Consider the following 17,484-nt stretch of genomic DNA (forward strand, 5'->3'; position numbering starts at 1 on the left):
TGTGCGTATATCTTCAGGTGCAAAATCAGGTGGTGAATGAAAGACAAGTTTGAGGCTTGTATTGGTAATGCCCAAGTGTTAGATTTATAGCTAACCTAACAAGGCAAGGGAATACACAATGAATGGTAGGACCCTAGGAAGGACAGAGGATCAGAGGGACCTTGGTGTGCATGTACATAGATCCCTGAAGGCAGCAGGACAGGTAGATAAGGTGGTTAAAAAGGCATATGGGATACTTGCCTTCATTAGCCGAGGCATAGAATATAAGAGCAGGGAGGTTATGATGGAGCAGTACAAAACGTTAGTTAGGCCACAGCTGGAATACTGTGTGCAGTTCTGGTCGCCACACTATAGGAAGGATGTGATTGCATTGGAGAGGGGGCAGAGGAGATTCACCAGGATGTTACCTGGGCTGGAGCGCTTCAGCTATGAAGAGAGACTGGACAGGCTGGGGTTGTTTTCCTTAGAGCAGAGAAGGCTGAGGGGGGACCTGATTGAGGGGCATAGAAAGGGTAGATAGAAAGGAACTTTTCCCCTTAGTCGAGGGGTCAATAACCAGGGGGCATAGTTTCAAGGTAAGGGGCAGGAGGTTTAGAGGGGATTTGAGGAAAACCTTTTCACCCAGAGGGTGGTTGGAATCTGGAACTCACTGCCTGAAAGGGTGGTAGAGGCAGGAACTCTCACAACATTCAAGAAACATTTAGATGAGCACTTGAAACGCCATAGCATACAAGGCTACAGACCAAGTGCTGGACAATGGGATTAGAATAGACAGGGCTCGATGGCCGGCGCGGACACGATGGGCCGAAGGGCCTCTTTCTGTGCTGTATGACTCTATGTAATTCTTCACATTTTGTTACAAATGTACAGTTACCATGTGAAAAGCGAGTTCACTGAATTAACAGACGTGTTTCCGATATACTTTCGCTACGGTCACTGGCTTATGGAAACTGAGCAAATCAAGTCCCCTTTTTAACTTGGTGGTATTTCTACCGGTTTTGCACAGTCCCGTCTGTTTTTCTAGGAAAAGGCAAATCTATGGCCTTGCTTGTAACAAATGAAGCAACAGAAAGATTGCAAAGGAACAGATTTTTAGAGCGAAGCATTTCAGGCAGATTGAGCAGTCGCAGCGAGGGAGAAATCGGAACGATTTAAAAACTCTTTGGGGGTAATTTGGACTTTAGGCGGTCGTGTCAAACGGGCGATATCGATTCAGCCGCCTGTTCTACATCTCTCGTGGCCGGCTTCAATGGAAGTGAAACTCGGGAGAGATGTGTAACGGACGGCAGAACCGATATCGCCCGTTTTACTCTCTCACCCAATGTCATTACCCGCCCCCCCACCCCCGCCACCTTGTATCGCCAAGGACAACGGAGCGAGAAATGTTCACAGGCTGTTCCTTTTCTCAAGTAAAATTGTTCACTTATCTCAAAGTGGAATCAAATGGACACTTGCTACATTTTAGCAGGTAGGGCATTCTTATATTGCCAGCTGTAAAGTCATTTCAGATTTGGGTCTGGGTTAAGTAGTAGAGCCCCCACAAAAAAATACCAAGTACAGAAGCCCGAGCAAGCCGATGTAAAGTGAAACCAGGACAGGAGACTGATTCAGAGAAAATCACCCTCAAGAGATTGTTTTAATCAATGCTCTTCATTCATTAGTGGAAAGACATGCATTTATATCGAGCCATTCACACCCTCAGGACATTTCACAGAGAGTGAATTACTTCTGAAGTGTAGTCACTGTTCTCGTAGGCAAACCTGACAGCCACTTTGCGCGGAGCAAGACCTCAGCGACAGATCATCTATTTTGGCAGTGTTGTGTGAGGGATGATTGTTGGCCAGGGCTGTGGGAGAATTCCCTGCTTCTCTTCAGAGAGAGTAGCATGGGGTCTTTTACATCCAGCAAAAGGGGCAGTTCACTGGTGCAATGCCGCCTCCAAAAGGCAAGAACCTCCAACAATGCAGTGCTCCCTCAGGACTGGACTGAAATGTCAGCCTAGGTTACGGCGGAGCGGGATTTGGAATCACGATCTTCTGACTCTGAGGCAAGAGTGCCACCACTGAGTAGGCTGGCCACCTAGCTCAATCCCAGAAGATGATAACACGTGGAGGGGAAAAGCTGCGTGAATATTCAGGAGCGCACTCGGGAGGTGGCGGAATGACAATGACAACATCGGTTAAGTTGCAAGTTGGGTATTACAGATACTGGGGGTAAGGCCAGGCTGAGAGACTGTAAAAGATACCAGATGCAGGATAAATCCATACTCTTCCTTACTTTAGCAAACGTGTTAATGCCATAAAAGGGAAGAGATTCGAGGGAGGTAGCTTCTCACATCACTTGGCAAATAGTCCATAATTGATTGCGAGCCATTATCAATTGTACGGTTTGTAAAACTGACTGGCACGGCACACAAGTGCAGATTCTGAAACCCCCATTACCAGTGCCTACCTGTCAGATTCATCACTGAAAAAATAATTGACATTTCCGTAGCTTCCAATGTCATTATCTGTTGCCTGCAGAGAAAAGAACAATGAAATACAAAATTAATATTGGTAGAACACAGAAGTACGATCGGCAGCACTGGATTATAGACATGCACGTCCTTGCAATTTTAGTTCACATAACTCATTTTGTGCTATAATGTACGAATAAAGCTCAGAGACGCACATATTTTACTCCATTGTTCAATGTTCCCATTTTGGGCAGTCAAGCATCAAGTGGCTAAACTTATTTTTACTGGGGTAGAGGACACCCAGGGAGACACGGAACAGGGAACGAACTGCAGAGATCATTGTGAAGCAAACAAACTAGTTAGCTTGGACGACGAGGGGAAAGGACCAGAGACATGAGGATAAATTTCACGAGCATCATGCAAAGTCAGAAAAAAATCTGTGTGTTTCTCCCCCGCCACCTCACAGGATGATGGAACAGATTCCCCGAAAAGGGAATTGATTGGGGGTCAAGCGATACCTTCTGTTGGGAAAGAGGATTGAAGGTGTTAATAACACAGCTTGATTTTTTCATGGAAGAAACTGGGCATTCCTCAGAGCAGGGGATCAACAACTGAGGGAGGAGGCAAGTCCAGGCTAGAATAATTATACATCGACTCTGGATGCCATGGACTCCATCTACTCCAGACTAAGTTCTCACATTAAGCACTGCAGCAACTCACCAAGGCTTCTTCGGCAGCCCCTCCCAAACCCGCAACCTCTCCCACCTAGAAGGACAAGGGCAGCAGGCGCATGGGAACGCCACCACCTCCAAGTCACACACCATCCTGACTTAGAAGTATATCGGCCGATCCGTCATCGTCGCTGGGTCAAAATCCTGGAACACTCTCCCTAACAGTGCTGTGGGAGCACTTGCACCACACGGACTGCAGCGGTTCAAGAAGGCGGCTCACCGCCACCTTCTCAAGGGCAATTAGGGATGGGCAATAAATGCTGGCCTTGCCAGCGACGCCCACATCCCATAAACGAATAAAAAAAAATACAGGAAACTCTATTTTAACCGGCACCTAAATATCCGGAAATCTCTCTTAACCGGCAAAATTCAGGAGTAGGTTCAGGTAAGTTTTACTATATATTAGTGGCCGTGTAACCGGGGTTCCTTCATATGTGGCCGTGTAACAGTGACTCCTGGATCTGTGGCCGTGTAACCGGGGTTCCTGCACCTGTGGCCGTGTAACCGGGGCTCCTGCACCTGTGGCCGTGTACGGGGCTCTCGTACCTTGGTAAGTAAACCTCTCTGTAATCCGGACTTTTTGATCAACTGGCACCACGCCGGTCCCGTCGGTGCCGGATAAAAAAGAGTTTCCTGTAATGATCTGAGCAATGGTTCAAGAGTCTGATCCAGGAGCTAAGTGCCGTGAGGGATGGAGCAACTATCGCAGAATGCTCATACACACATATTTACTTCATTGTGAATGCCATCCCGGATTCGGGCAACTCCACTGAAGGACATATCTAATGTGTGAATATCTCTGATATATGACTAGAAACTGAAAACTGAAAACAAAAGGCCTCTTTCCACCTACACCTGTATTTAACAGATTACCTTAGGGACAAGTATTGCTGTTCCCACCTCTGATCATACACCTCTACATTAACAGTATGAGTCCAGTGCCCAATACAGCACTGAGGTTCAGACGGTTTCAGGATCAATCCTCAGATTGTATTGACTTAGCTGGTAGGTGTGGTGTAAGTGTTCTCATATGCCCAAGCTAGGGAGGGGGAAATCAGCCACGTTTCAAGGTCCCTGATCATTACGTAATGCCTTTAGATCTTGTGTGCAGATGTCAAGTGAGGGCAGTACGGAGCTTTGGCTGCGATGCTTTCCCAGGGTCGAATAGCCTGCGAATAGAATCTTGCAGCAAACGAGGAGAGACTGCTCTTCAAAGCTATTCCAGTCAAACACAAGGAGCGGCTCTCAATGCTCATGCCCATGATGGATATCTGGGATTCTGCCTCTTGTAAGTCCAGATTTCTGACACAGTTTACCTCCAATAATGAAGGAACGTTTGTCTCTGAGCTTTTTGCAAAGAGAACGAAAGACAAGAGAATGATTTGATTTGTGCAGTGTTGGTAACCAACTTTGGGAACAACTGGGAAGGAAAATCGAATTTAATTGCACTGTCAGATGCTTAAGCAAGCTGGACAAGCATAATGTGCTCACATGATCATGACCAATCCCATGCATCGCTCTCCTTCCCCTCACGTCGTTTATACTCTCTCCTTCCCCTCACGTCGTTTATACTCTCTCCTTCCCCCTCACGTCGTTTATACTCTCTCCTTTTCCAGTCTACAATCATCAACTCCGGCTATGAATCCTCAGTTCCCCTCTACACCACTAGCTGTGCACCTCTCTCTGGCTCACCACTCAAACTCTCCATCGAGCTGTCACACTCTTTGACAAGTGGCACCGATCCAGCTTTTACATTGCTGAACTCGGAATACCATCCACTGACCATTGCCCCCCAGGGAGCTGAATTCCCAGGTCCATTTACAGGGTCACGGCGGGACAATTTTATTATCATGCCCCCTTTTCGCACTCACTGTCACAGTAAAACATCCCATAAAAGCACCATGCATTAGATGCGAAAAGCACCTCCAACTATGCTATTCTGAGAATGTATCTTAACCCCAAATCTCAGTTTAATATTAAACTAGTGTGACACCTCCATTTCCTCCAGCAGGCCTTTCGGATTGAGGCCATCAATTTAATTCCAATTATTGCTGAATTATGGCCAGATTTGAGACGTTGACATTATTTCTCCAGAACAGAGATCACTGGTCAAATTCATTTCACTTAAGACTCTTAAAGCCAGCAGAGAGATAAACCTTTCATCTCCTCAGAATAGGTTGGATTCTAACCCAAGGCTGATCTTGCAATTTCTGCGCTCCCAAATTACATGAAATTCTTCCATCTCTCCAGCTTGGCTATGAGTCGATATGTAATGTGACCCATGCAATGCCAAAGCTGTTGTGGCTAAAAATCGGGGCCACTTAAATCCTTTGGTATGAAATTTCCACACATACCGGCGAGTTATGGCTTTTCCATATATTATAGTCCAACCTACAATTCCTAAACAGCCACGTTAAACAAAAACAATCAAAGTTATAGTACACTCATCCTCCGTGGGAATTCAGTGTTGTGTGGAGTCCGGGACACAGACACGGATATCTCAGTGGGTTTTCTACACCAACGTTCTGTTTTTCGGTAGGAAAAACAGAAAGGCAGAGTATTATTTAAATGGTGATAGATTGGGAAATGTTGATGTACAAAGGGACCTGGGTGTCCTGGTACACCAGTCACTGAAAGCAAACATGCAGGTGCAGCAAGCAGTTAGGAAGGCAAATGGTATGTTGGCCTTCATTGCAAAAGGATTTGAGTACAGGAGCAAGGATGTCTTACTGCAGTTATACAGGGCCTTGGAGAGACCACACCTGGAGTACTGTGTGCAGTTTTGGTCTCCTTACCTAAGAAAGGATATACTTGCCATAGAGGGAGTGCAGCGAAGGTTCACCAGACTGATTCCTGGGATGGCAGGACTGTCGTATGAGGAGAGATTGGGTCGACTAGGCCTGTATTCACTAGAGTTTAGAAGAATGAGAGGGGATCTCATTGAAACGTATAAAATTCTGAGTGGTTAAGATCTGGAATGCACTGCCTGAAAGGGTGATGGAGGCAGATTCAATCTTATCTTTCAAAAGGGAGTTGGATAAGTATCTGAAGGAAAAACATTTGCAGGGCTACGGGGAAAGGGCAGGGGGAGTGGGACCAGCTGAGAGTCGGCACAACGGGCAGAATGGCCTTCTTCCGTGCTGTAACCATTCTATGATTCTACATGCAGTTCGTTACTGCGCTAATACAGACCACTGCATCAGTAGCTGTCTGCTGTCATTAGTTCCAGTATAGCAGGGTTTCCTTAGATGTGGTTATTTCTAGTTCGCAGAGGCAAGACCTGAGGAACTTTCGTGAGAAATTAACTGAATGACAGAAATATTTTGTCAGCCACCACAGATTTGAGAAAGTTTGAAAACAAGAGGACTGAACCTATATTTTACTAATGATTAGCCTCGAGGAAGCATGTGAAAAGGAGGATTTTCAATTATTTAGTAACTCACTTTAATTCCCTCACGTTTCTGTCCATCAAGGTCCATAGGCTGCAGGATAAACAGGTCAGCGTCAACTCTTTTCCCCCAAGCACCAACTGGCAGGAGAATGACTATCCAAATGGATCATTGTTCTCAGTCAGCTCTCTCCTCTTCAGTAACTTGCAATGCATGAGGAATGGGCATAGAAAGAACTTGCCCTTGTTTAGCGCCTTTAACGAACTCAGGCAGTCCCAGCACCTCACAGCCAATGAAGTACTTTTTTTTTTAAAGTGTCCTCAATGTAGGAAAATGTGGCAGCCATTTGCCACAACTGACCAGATAATCTACTCTCGTGATGTTGATTGAGGCATAAATATTGGTCAGGACACCGGGGATAACTCCCCTGCTCTTTTTCGAAATAGTGCCACGGGTTTTATACATCCACCTGAGAGAGCAGACGGGGCCTCGGTTTAACATTTCATCCAAATGACGGCACCTCCGGCAGTGCAGCACTCCCTCAGTACCTCGCTAAAGCACCAACCGAGATTATGCGGTCAAATCCTGAACCCACTCAGAGGGCGAGGACTGCCACTTGAGACAAGAGACAAACATCACAATTCTTGAGTGCGCACAAAACGAGAGGGAAACTTGGACCCAATAGAGTAAATTGTTCTTATTTTTTACTGATACAGTCCTGGGGATTCCCTGTAATTACTGATGCACTCCTGGGGATTCCCTGTAATTACTGATACACTCCTGGGGTTTCCCTGTAAACACTGATACACTCCTGGGGATTCCCTGCAAACACCGATACACTCCTGGGGATTCCCTGCAAACACTGATACACTCCTGGGGATTCCCTGCAAACACTGATACACTCCTGGGGATTCCCTGCAAACACTGATACACTCCTGGGGATTCCCTGCAAACACCGATTCACTCCTGGGGATTCCCTGCAAACACCGATACACTCCTGGGGATTCCCTGCAAACACTGATACACTCCTGGGGATTCCCTGCAAACACTGATACACTCCTGGGGATTCCCTGTAAACACTGATACACTCCTGGGGATTCCCTGCAAACACCGATACACTCCTGGGGATTCCCTGCAAACACTGATACACTCCTGGGGATTCCCTGTAAACACTGATACACTCCTGGGGATTCCCTGCAAACACCGATACACTCCTGGGGATTCCCTGCAAACACTGATACACTCTTGGGGATTCCCTGCAAACACTGATTCACTCCTGGGGATTCCCTGCAAACACTGATACACACCTGGGGATTCCCTGCAAACACTGATTCACTCCTGGGGATTCCCTGCAAACACTGATACACTCCTGGGGATTCCCTGCAAACACTGATACACTCTTGGGGATTCCCTGCAAACACTGATTCACTCCTGGGGATTCCCTGCAAACACTGATACACACCTGGGGATTCCCTGCAAACACTGATTCACTCCTGGGGATTCCCTGCAAACACCGATACACTCCTGGGGATTCCCTGCAAACACCGATACACTCCTGGGGATTCCCTGCAAACACTGATACACTCCTGGGGATTCCCTGTAAACACTGATACACTCCTGGGGATTCCCTGCAAACACCGATACACTCCTGGGGATTCCCTGCAAACACTGATACACTCTTGGGGATTCCCTGCAAACACTGATTCACTCCTGGGGATTCCCTGCAAACACTGATACACACCTGGGGATTCCCTGTAAACACTGATACACTCCTGGGGATTCCCTGCAAACACCGATACACTCCTGGGGATTCCCTGCAAACACTGATACACTCTTGGGGATTCCCTGCAAACACTGATTCACTCCTGGGGATTCCCTGCAAACACTGATACACACCTGGGGATTCCCTGCAAACACTGATACACACCTGGGGATTCCCTGCAAACACTGATTCACTCCTGGGGATTCCCTGCAAACACTGATACACTCCTGGGGATTCCCTGCAAACACTGATACACTCTTGGGGATTCCCTGCAAACACTGATTCACTCCTGGGGATTCCCTGCAAACACTGATACACACCTGGGGATTCCCTGCAAACACTGATTCACTCCTGGGGATTCCCTGCAAACACCGATACACTCCTGGGGATTCCCTGCAAACACCGATACACTCCTGGGGATTCCCTGCAAACACTGATACACTCCTGGGGATTCCCTGCAAACACCGATACACTCCTGGGGATTCCCTGCAAACACTGATACACTCCTGGGGATTCCCTGTAAACACTGATACACTCCTGGGGATTCCCTGTAAACACTGATACACACCTGGGGATTCCCTGCAAACACTGATTCACTCCTGGGGATTCCCTGCAAACACCGATACACTCCTGGGGATTCCCTGCAAACACCGATACACTCCTGGGGATTCCCTGCAAACACTGATACACTCCTGGGGATTCCCTGCAAACACCGATACACTCCTGGGGATTCCCTGCAAACACCGATACACTCCTGGGGATTCCCTGCAAACACCGATACACTCCTGGGGATTCCCTGCAAACACCGATACACTCCTGGGGATTCCCTGCAAACACTGATACACTCCTGGGGATTCCCTGTAAACACTGATACACTCCTGGGGATTCCCTGTAAACACTGATACACTCCTGGGGATTCCCTGCAAACACTGATACACACCTGGGGATTCCCTGCAAACACTGATTCACTCCTGGGGATTCCCTGCAAACACCGATACACTCCTGGGGATTCCCTGCAAACACCGATACACTCCTGGGGATTCCCTGCAAACACTGATACACTCCTGGGGATTCCCTGCAAACACCGATACACTCCTGGGGATTCCCTGCAAACACTGATACACTCCTGGGGATTCCCTGTAAACACTGATACACTCCTGGGGATTCCCTGTAAACACTGATACACTCCTGGGGATTCCCTGCAAACACTGATACACTCCTGGGGATTCCCTGTAAACACCGATACACTCCTGGGGATTCCCTGTAAACACTGATACACTCCTGGGGATTCCCTGCAAACACTGATACACTCTTGGGGATTCCCTGCAAACACTGATTCACTCCTGGGGATTCCCTGCAAACACTGATACACACCTGGGGATTCCCTGCAAACACTGATACACTCCTGGGGATTCCCTGCAAACACTGATTCACTCCTGGGGATTCCCTGCAAATACTGATACACACCCTGTCTGCACTTCTAGAAGACGATGCCAGCTACTGAATGAAAACAGTGTTATCACTGTAAAAGATGTTTATTAGGACACAGCAACTGAAATAACATACGGAGACGTCAATAAATACAGGAGAAAAAGTAGAACACAGAAGTCTTGCGTTCCTGTGCTCATGGGCCTTGATGGACAGAAACGTGATGACCTTGCGTGGGTCAGTCCAGCCCAATTGGAAAACCTACCGTACAAGACAAAAATATAAATCTCAGCTTAGTAGATGATTTCTGATGTAATTTACGTGATCTAATGTCATTCAAAGATAACAAAAATACATTTTTAATTTTACATCGCAACTGATGATAAGAACCTAAGAAATAGGAGCAGGAGTCGGCCATTCGGCCCCTCGAGCCTGCTCCGCCATTCAATAAGATCATGGCTGATCTTCTACCTCAACTCCACCTTCCCGCACTATCCCCATATCCCTTAATTCCCTTCGTTCCCAAAAATCGATCGATCTCCGTCTTGAATATACTCAATGACGGAGCATCCACAGCTCTCTGGGGTAGAGAATTCCAAAGATTCACAACCCTTTGAGTGAAGAAATTTCTCATCTCAGTCCTAAATGGCTGACCCCTTATTCTGAGACTGTGACCCGTGTTCTAGATTTCCCACCCAGGGGAAACATTTTCTCAGCATTAACCCTGTCAAGCCCCTTAAGAATTTTATATATTTCAATTAGATCTCATTCTTCTAAACTCTAAGGAATATAGTCCTAGTCTACTCAATCTCTCCTCATAGGGCAATCCCCTCATCCCAGGAACCAGTCTAGTAAACGTTTGTTGCACTCCCTCTAAGGTAAGTACGTCTTTCCTTAGGTAAGGAGACCAGAACTGTACACAGTACTCCAGGTGTGGTCTCACCAATGCCCTGTATAATTGCAGTAAGACTTCTAGGCCTAGAAATTCAGTTGCGTTCGCCAGCCGCTAACGCCATAAGAGGGGTAGATTTGCAGCGCTAGGCACTTAGCGCCCGGGCGCAGAACGATCTGCGCCTACGCCCAACTTCAGTTGACATTTAGCGCCGGCGCAAAGTGTTTGCGCCCGCTCAGCTGCGCGCGCAGCTTATGACGTCAGTTCGTCGTGCAACGCTGTTTGTGCGCCCCAAACCGGAAATTCAGTGGCGCCTGGCCAATGTGGGCGTGGCGCTGTTAAGAACTGTGAAGTGGAACGCAACAGAGGCCCTGTGGGCCTCGGGGAGCGCTAATTAAAGGGCACTTACACTGACCTATAAAGCCCAGCCGTTTTGCTGCAATGACTTCAGTGCTTTGGATTTCTGGACAGAGACCAAGGAACAGAGCTTACTGATTTGGGACAACATAGGAGAGGTATTTTTGGCTTCTGGCCAGAGCTTGGAAATTTGAATCATTGTGATTTCACTGTTTGCAAGTTTATTATGGGGGCTGCATGGGGTTCCAACCCTCAGTTCCAGCATTATGTGCGAAGGGCTTGCAGGCGCTGTGTGAGAGGGCCAGCCATGCCGAGAGGCAGAGGGGCCATCAGGCGTCGGCAACGTAGGCCTTACCCACTCAGGGAATACCGGCAGCAGGTGTCCTATCTCACCATGACTGCCGCGCATTGTGTTAATAGGCTGCGCTTCAGAAGGGAGGTGGTTGCAGAGATCTGCCAGCTGCTTCACAGAGATCTGCGTCCACAGCTGATGTGCAGGACGTCTCTCTCGGTGGAAGTGAAGGTCACGGTGGCTCTGAACTTTTATGCAAGCGGCTCCTTCCAAGCCGCTGCTGGGGACATAGCGAACATCTCCCAGTTCGCCGCGCATCGCTGCATCCGGCAGGTCACCGATGCCCTTTTCGCGAGGAGACACCAATTCATCTCCTTCCCCAGGAGACACCAATTCATCTCCTTCCCCATGACCCTAGAGAGGCAGGAGCAGTGTGCAGTCGGATTTGGCAGGATCGCGGACTTCCCCATGGTGCAGGGCGCCATTGACTGCACGCATGTGGCTATGCGGGCACCTATCGACAATGCCAAGAATTACCGCAACCGGAAGGGCTACCATTCCCTCAATGTACAGCTGGTGTGTGACCACAGGCAGCGCATCCTAGCTGTCAATGCCCGCTTTCCAGGAAGCAGCCACGATGCATTTATCCTGCGCCAGACTACTGTGGCTGACATGTTCGAGGCACAGCCTCCACCAAGGGGATGGCTTATTGGGGACAAGGGCTACCCTTTGTGTACATGGCTTATGACCCCGCTCCGTGCGCCCAGGACCCCTGCGGAGGAGGCATACAACGAAAGCCATCAAGCCACAAGGAACATCATAGAGCAAACGATTGGCGTCCTCAAGCAACGGTTCCGCTGCCTGGATCGCTCCGGCGGATCTCTACAGTATTCGCCGGATAGAGTCTCCCAGTTCATCGTCGTTTGCTGCATGCTGCACAACCTGGCTATCCGCAGGACTCAGGCACTGCCACCTCACGTTGGACCACCACCTCAGGAGGACGAGCAGGAGGACCATGAGGAGGAGGAGGAGGAGGAGGAGGAGGAGTACCAGACCAGGAGGGAGCCACAAGGTCCAAGGGCCGTCTGCCGGCGGCTTATTGAACGACACTTCTAGGCCCCCTGTCAGGGAATGGCTTGTGGCAATGAACGCACCTGAATGCAGCCGCTCCGCAAGCCCTCAGCCGCTTAACGCAACAACCACTGGAAACATGACACCTGGACAAGCTGAATAAATAAAAAGCTTTATTTAACAAACTCAGGGCCCTTCCCACATGAAACAAAAAAACAGACAAGACCCCCAAAAAACAGTCACAAAAATATCTCACTCCCACAACCTGGGGAGGAATAACAAAACTTGCCCATCCAATTGGCCTTCATCCTCGGCCTTACCAAAATAAGCCCCCCCCACAACACAAACACCCCCATATAAAAAAAAACGTTGCCACCACACTCTACTGGGTGCGCCGAGAGGGCGAGTCCTTGTGCAGCCCCTGCCCGACCTGTTGCTCCGCCTCAACCTGGGCCCTGTGGGTGTTGCAAGGCTGGGGGAAGGCTCCTGAGGGGCAGAATGCGTGACGGCAGATGCCCTTGGGGGTCGGCCTAGACGAGGACCGGCCCTGGAGGGGCCGGCTGCTGACTGCTGCAGCTGTGGCTGGGCAGCATCAGTCTCTGCAGCAGCTCGTCGCACCTTGGCTGGGGGAGTTGCAGTGGCGGCTGCAGCAATGGGGGCAAGCTGGCTGATGCCAGGCGCTCGCTGGTCGCCAGAGACACTGGCACTCGGACGGGCGGGCAGTGCAGCAAGCGCAGCAATCTGGTGGAGGCCAGACCGCTGTGCTGCAGCAGGGCGGCGGGTGCCCTGGCGATGCTTCCGCGACACAGCGAGTGTGGCAGAAGTGAGTGCCCGAACTGCCCTGGTCTGTGCCCGCATCAGATCAGTGAGTGTCTGCACGGCACCACTCATGAACTCGCGACTCGCGTCCTGCGCTGCCGCGAGTTGGTCGACACCCCTGTCCTGTGCTGCCGCGAGTTGGTCGACACCCCTGTCCTGTGCTGCCGCGAGTTGTTCGACACCCCTGGCCTGTGCTGCCGCGAGTTGTTCGACACCCCTGGCCTGTGAGTCCCCGAAAGCGGCCACACTATGAGCCAGGGACTCAATGGCCTGAGGCAACTGTCCCACAACCCCCATGAACTCCTTGTGGCGGCGCTCAGAATCCGCGGACATTTCATCTAGGAGGCGCACCTCCTGGGCGAGGACCGTCTCCGGACTGGAGGCCGGACTCTCCCTCTGGGGAGAAGGCCGCCGTTCTGCCCGACCCTTCCCACGTGCCTGGACGCCACTGGGCACAGGAGCTACACCCCCCTGCAGCACTTCCCCCTGGCTCTCCTCCAGACAAGACGTCTCCCCTCCATTGCCATCCCCTGGCGCGGATGAGGCTTCGCCCGATGTGCCGCCTTCCTGTTGGTCCTCGTCGTCCTCCTCTTCCGAGGGACTGGCACTCTCAGCTTCAAGGACCTCCTCCTCACCAGCTGAAAGCAGGAAGGCACAAGAGTAGCTTTAGAGTGAGGACAGGGCGTCAGCGAGGGAGGCATGAATGGTGGCATTCAGCGCATTGGTCGGACAGTGGCAAAGGATGTAGATCTGATGCGCTAGGGGAACGAGAGAGGTCCAAACGATCATGTCCTTACCATTGGGTCGCAGCACAGGGTCGGCATCTCCAATGGCAACAGGGCCAGTCACCCGGCCACGCATGAGTCGAGCCACGCTCTCCTCCAGCTCACTGAGCTCCTGGAACTGGGCACGGCCTCCCCCGGTGACATTCTGGCTCTTCAAATTCCGGGCCATCTTGGCCTGCAAGAGAAAGGACGGCCTCTAAGTACATTGTGGTGGCCTGTTGTTGTGTGCACTGCCTCCCATGGTGGAATAGCTTGGCCAGTGTGGTGGCCTGTTGTTGTGTGCACTGCCTCCCATGGTGGAATAGCTTGGCCAGTGTGGTGGCCTGTTGTTGTGTGCACTGCCTCCCATGGTGGAATAGCTTGGCCAGTGTGGTGGCCTGTTGTTGTGTGCACTGCCTCCCATGGTGGAATAGCTTGACCAGTGTGGTGGCCTGTTGTTGTGTGCACTGCCTCCCATGGTCGAATAGCTTGGCCAGTGTGTTAAGTGCAGAAAGTGCTATTGAGGATCATGCCAGTGCCATAGCTGCGGGAGGAGGGCTGGCCATTAGGCCTTTGAGGTCCCTTTGCCCATAATGTGAGGTGCACATGCAAGGATGAGGAGGACACTGGAAAGGGTACTCGCCCTGACCATCCGAGTGAGGTCGTTGTGCTTCTTGCGGCATTGGTCACCAGTCCTGGGGACATCGCTGTTGACTGACACCCTGTGGGCGATTTTCCTCCAGGCTCTCCTGTACTGCCTCCTGGGAGCCTTCTTGCCACTGTCCGGGCACAAGATCTCTTTGTACCTTTCCAACCCCCTAACCAGCACCCTCAAAGCATGCTGGGAGAAGCGCTGCGCTCGTTCACGGGCCTTCTCCATGGCTTCAGGCGCTATTTGGGTCCACCAGCAGTGTTCAGGCCTAGCTGCAGGGCTCCACTATCCAGGGCGTGGCTGCAGACCAAGTCGACCCTTCCCCCTTTAAGAGCTGGCCGGCGTCAGGGTGTCTGCTGTCAATCAAAACATGACCGCACCTGCGCTGCGCCCGGCCTCGGCGTTATCAGTCCGCACCGCCGGCTTAGCGCCTAAAGATAGGAGTGCAACGCCAGTTTCAGCGCTCGCCCAAACTCTTGGCCAAATCTACTGAATTTCGGCGAAGTGACCTGCAGTTTCCGGCGGGCGCTAACTTTAGCGACCGCCCGACTTTACCGCCCCAAAAGTGGCTATACTGAATTTCTAGGCCCTTTACTCTTATACTCTAATCCCTTTGTAACAAAAGTTAACATACCATTTGCTTGCCTAATTGCTTGCTGTACCTGCATGTTAACTTTCTGTGATTTGTGGACAAGTCCAGGTCCCTCTGAATGCAAACATTTCCCAGTCTCTCATCTTCCAAAAAATATTCTGCTTTTTTGTTTTTCCTACCAAGTGGATAACTTCACACTTCCCCACATTGTATTCCATTTGCCGTGTTCTTGCCCACTCAGTCAACCTGTCTATATCTCTCACCAACCTCTTTGTGTCCTCCTCACAGATTACTTTCCCCTTAACTTTGTATCAGCAGCAAATTTGGATATGTTACACTCAATCCCTTCATCTAAGTCATTAATATAGATTGTAAATAGCTGAGGCCCAAGCACTGATCCTTGCGGTACCCCGCTAGTTAAAGCCAACCTGAAAAAGTCCCGTTTATTCCTACTCTCTGTTTTCTGTCCATTAACCAAATCTCAATCCATGCTAATATATTACCCCCCAATCCCATGAGTCCTCATTTTGTGTAGTAACCTCTTATGTGGCACCTTAACAAATGTTTTTTGAAAATTCAAATACACTACACCCACTGGTTCCCCCTTATCCACCCTACTAGTTACATCTTCAAAAAAACCAGTGCATCCACTGTCTCTGCAGCTACCTCTTTTAAAACCCTAGGATGCAGGTCGTCCAGTCCAGGGGATTTGTCGCCACTTAGTCCCATTAATTTCTCCAGTACTATATCTTTACTTATACTGATTTCTTTAAGTTCCTCATTTTGTGTCTTTTACCGTGAAGACAGATACAGAGGGCTGGATTTTACCAGCCCTGAGGAGGCAGGACTGCTGGGAAAATGGGAAAAATTGGGAGCGGGTCCCAAACCCGCCTCCGAGCCACCTTCCCGGGAGGCGGGTCCCCGACTCGCGCAGAGACCCGTCTCCTTGAGGCGGGAAGGGGATTAGAGCCAATTAAAGAGGCTTTTTACCATTTTACGCCTGCTGATGCAGGCTTCCCGACGTCGGGAAACCCCGTCAGGGTCAGTGAGGCGAGCAGTGGGTCTGCGGGGGGTCAAAATGTCAGCTGTAGAGGTGAGTGATGGGTGCAAGTGTGGACAGGTAAGTATGAGAGGTGAGTGTAAAGTGTTGGAAAAAGTGACCTTACCTTTGCTTCTTTCTGCAGGCTTCAACCCTTGGGGATTTGGAGGTGCCTCAGCTCAACGGCAGAGATGACAGAATGGCTGCTGCATTCTCAGATACAGCAGCCATCTGCTTTCTGCTGAGGAGAGGGGTCTTGGTGAGCCTGTGTGCAAGGGCTCACCTTAGAAGAGAGATTGTCAGTGTTTGACAGCTTCTCAAAGCTGTCAAACGCTGACAAATCATCTCTCAAAAAATGTTCAACCAATGAAGCATCATACGCTGACGTCATCTGTCACTGGCTTTCACTTAATTGGCCGGTAAGCCCGCAGGGCGGGCTTAACAAGGCCAATCAAGGGAAAATAGCGTCGGTTGGTCAGACGTCGCTGGGGGCGGAACTGAAACCCGGAAACCAGAAGTCCCGCCTCCAGCACATCTCCATTGAGAAAATTCAGCCCAAAGTATTTGTTTAATGTCTCTGCCATTTCCTTATTGCCCTTTATAATTTCTCCTGTCTCTGCCTCTAATGGGCCCACGTTTACTTTCACTAATCTCTTCCTATTTACATACCTATAGAAATGTTTATCATCTGTTTTTATGTCTCTTACTAATTTACTCTCATATTCTTTTTTCTCTTTCCTTATCAATTCCTTGTTCCTCTTTTGCTGAATTCTAAAATCCTCCCAATCCTCAGGTTTACTATTTTTTTGGCAGCATTATAAGCCTCTTCCTTTGATCTAATACTTGTTTAACTTCTCTTGTTAGCCACGGTTGGACCACTTTTCCTGTGGGGTTTTTGTGCCTTTAGGGAATGTATATTTGTTATAAATTATGTATTGATTCTTTAAATACTAGCCATTGCTTGTCCACCTTAATTCCTTTTAATGTAGTTTCCCAATCTACCTTAGCCAACTCGCCCCTCGTACCTACGTAGTTTGCTTTGTTTAGATTTAAGACCCTAGTTTCGGATTTAACAAAATCACTTTCAAACTCAATATAAAATTCTATCATATTATGGTCACTCTTCCCCAAAGGCCCCTTTACTGCAAGGTTATTAATTAACCCTTTCGATAAGGAGGAACTTACGATGCGTCTTTTGCTCGAATGTGGGGACACTTTAGATCTATCCAGAGATCAGCCCT

The 17,484-nt window shown here is 49.5% G+C and overlaps 1 protein-coding gene across 1 annotated transcript in view; it reads right to left on the minus strand.

Annotated features, from left to right (window-relative positions):
- The window catches only part of LOC147098679 (cadherin-23-like), a gene marked incomplete at its 5' end in the record, with an annotated part of 367,151 nt that overhangs the window by 23,310 nt on the left and 326,357 nt on the right, over positions 1 to 17,484 (minus strand). The window contains one exon of the mRNA XM_085969993.1: positions 2,452 to 2,516. Coding sequence (XP_085826119.1) covers positions 2,452 to 2,516 — 65 coding nt within the window. The remainder of the gene's footprint in view (positions 1 to 2,451; positions 2,517 to 17,484) is intronic.

This window comes from Somniosus microcephalus, chromosome 29 (assembly GCF_052327205.1).
Source record: "Somniosus microcephalus isolate GS21.2 chromosome 29, FLI_Smic_1.0, whole genome shotgun sequence".
Taxonomy (NCBI): domain Eukaryota; kingdom Metazoa; phylum Chordata; class Chondrichthyes; order Squaliformes; family Somniosidae; genus Somniosus; species Somniosus microcephalus.